Source organism: Cyprinodon variegatus, unplaced genomic scaffold, assembly GCF_000732505.1.
Source record: "Cyprinodon variegatus isolate N-32 unplaced genomic scaffold, C_variegatus-1.0 Scaffold853, whole genome shotgun sequence".
Lineage (NCBI taxonomy): Eukaryota > Metazoa > Chordata > Actinopteri > Cyprinodontiformes > Cyprinodontidae > Cyprinodon > Cyprinodon variegatus.
Genome location: NW_015151306.1, coordinates 129,176 through 130,219, shown reverse-complemented (window position 1 = coordinate 130,219; position 1,044 = coordinate 129,176). Strand labels below are relative to the sequence as shown.

The following is a 1,044-nucleotide window of genomic DNA, read 5'->3' as shown; positions in this document are numbered from 1 at the left end:
TGTTGCAGCTCTGCTCTTGGTCTGGTGGAGACTAAAAACACACCTTGATCTGGACCTTCACGTGTCATCAGAACATATTCTGGTTCTGCTTGGTTTAACTCATTCAGTCAGTGTTGTGGGATCAAAAATTATGCATCAGTTAATCATGTTTCTGCGACTTTTACGTTTAGCCAAACTTATTTTCTACATTTTGATGATTTCTTTGTATTCCAGTTTTAATCTGCAATCTTTTTATTCTTTTTTCAGATTGATCAACTGCAATTTTTCAGAGATCAGCTGGGATTCTCTGAGCAAAGCTCTTAAGTCTAATCCATCCCATCTAAGAGAACTTACTCTGAATGGGACCATGTTGAACACTGGAATGAAGGATCTCTGCAGGTTTCTCCAGTCTCCCCACTGCAAACTAAAGAAATTGAAGTAAGATGTGTCACAGATTAATATTTTCTCTTCACCGGAATGGCTTCTTATAATCCTATCTCCAACTTAAGATAAGTGGATTCCGTAAAAGTTTAAAAAACAATCTGGATTCACATTGAGTTTGAGGCTTTATATAAGCAAGACCTTGTATTGCTTGGAAACATGCAAATCGATACTGAAACTTGCATTTTCCCAAGCAATACATGACCTTCCCTGGAGTGGAAGCAAAATGTCTTCAAACCTTGGAAATCAAGTCCAGTGGATTGTTTTTTAAACTTTTACTGAATTACTATGACCTTGATGACTAACAATCTTCACTAGTAAGATAAGTGGAAACTCTATAACTTGGCCTGATGGTTTGGCTCTACTTTGCCGGGCCAATGGCAGCTTTGTTTCCCCCATGTAGAACTGGGCCCTGTCATCCTTGACTCCAACAGCTTATCCAATGTTTCTTTGCTGGTACCCGGGGAAGTGTTCTTTGGGGTGAAACAGTCATATGCAGTGTTGGGCACGTTACTTTGAAAAAGTAATTAGTTATAGTTACCAGTTACTTCTCTCAAAAAGTAACTGAGTTACTAACTGAGTTACTCCACAATAAAAGAAACCAGTTACGAGTAAAAGTAACCA

At 38.4% G+C, this 1,044-nt stretch overlaps 1 protein-coding gene across 1 annotated transcript in view; it reads left to right on the top strand.

Annotated features, from left to right (window-relative positions):
• The window catches only part of LOC107099280 (NACHT, LRR and PYD domains-containing protein 14-like), an 8,515-nt gene that overhangs the window by 5,878 nt on the left and 1,593 nt on the right, over positions 1 to 1,044 (top strand). Inside the window, exon 3 of the mRNA XM_015397336.1 lies at positions 247 to 417. Coding sequence (XP_015252822.1) covers positions 247 to 417 — 171 coding nt within the window. The remainder of the gene's footprint in view (positions 1 to 246; positions 418 to 1,044) is intronic.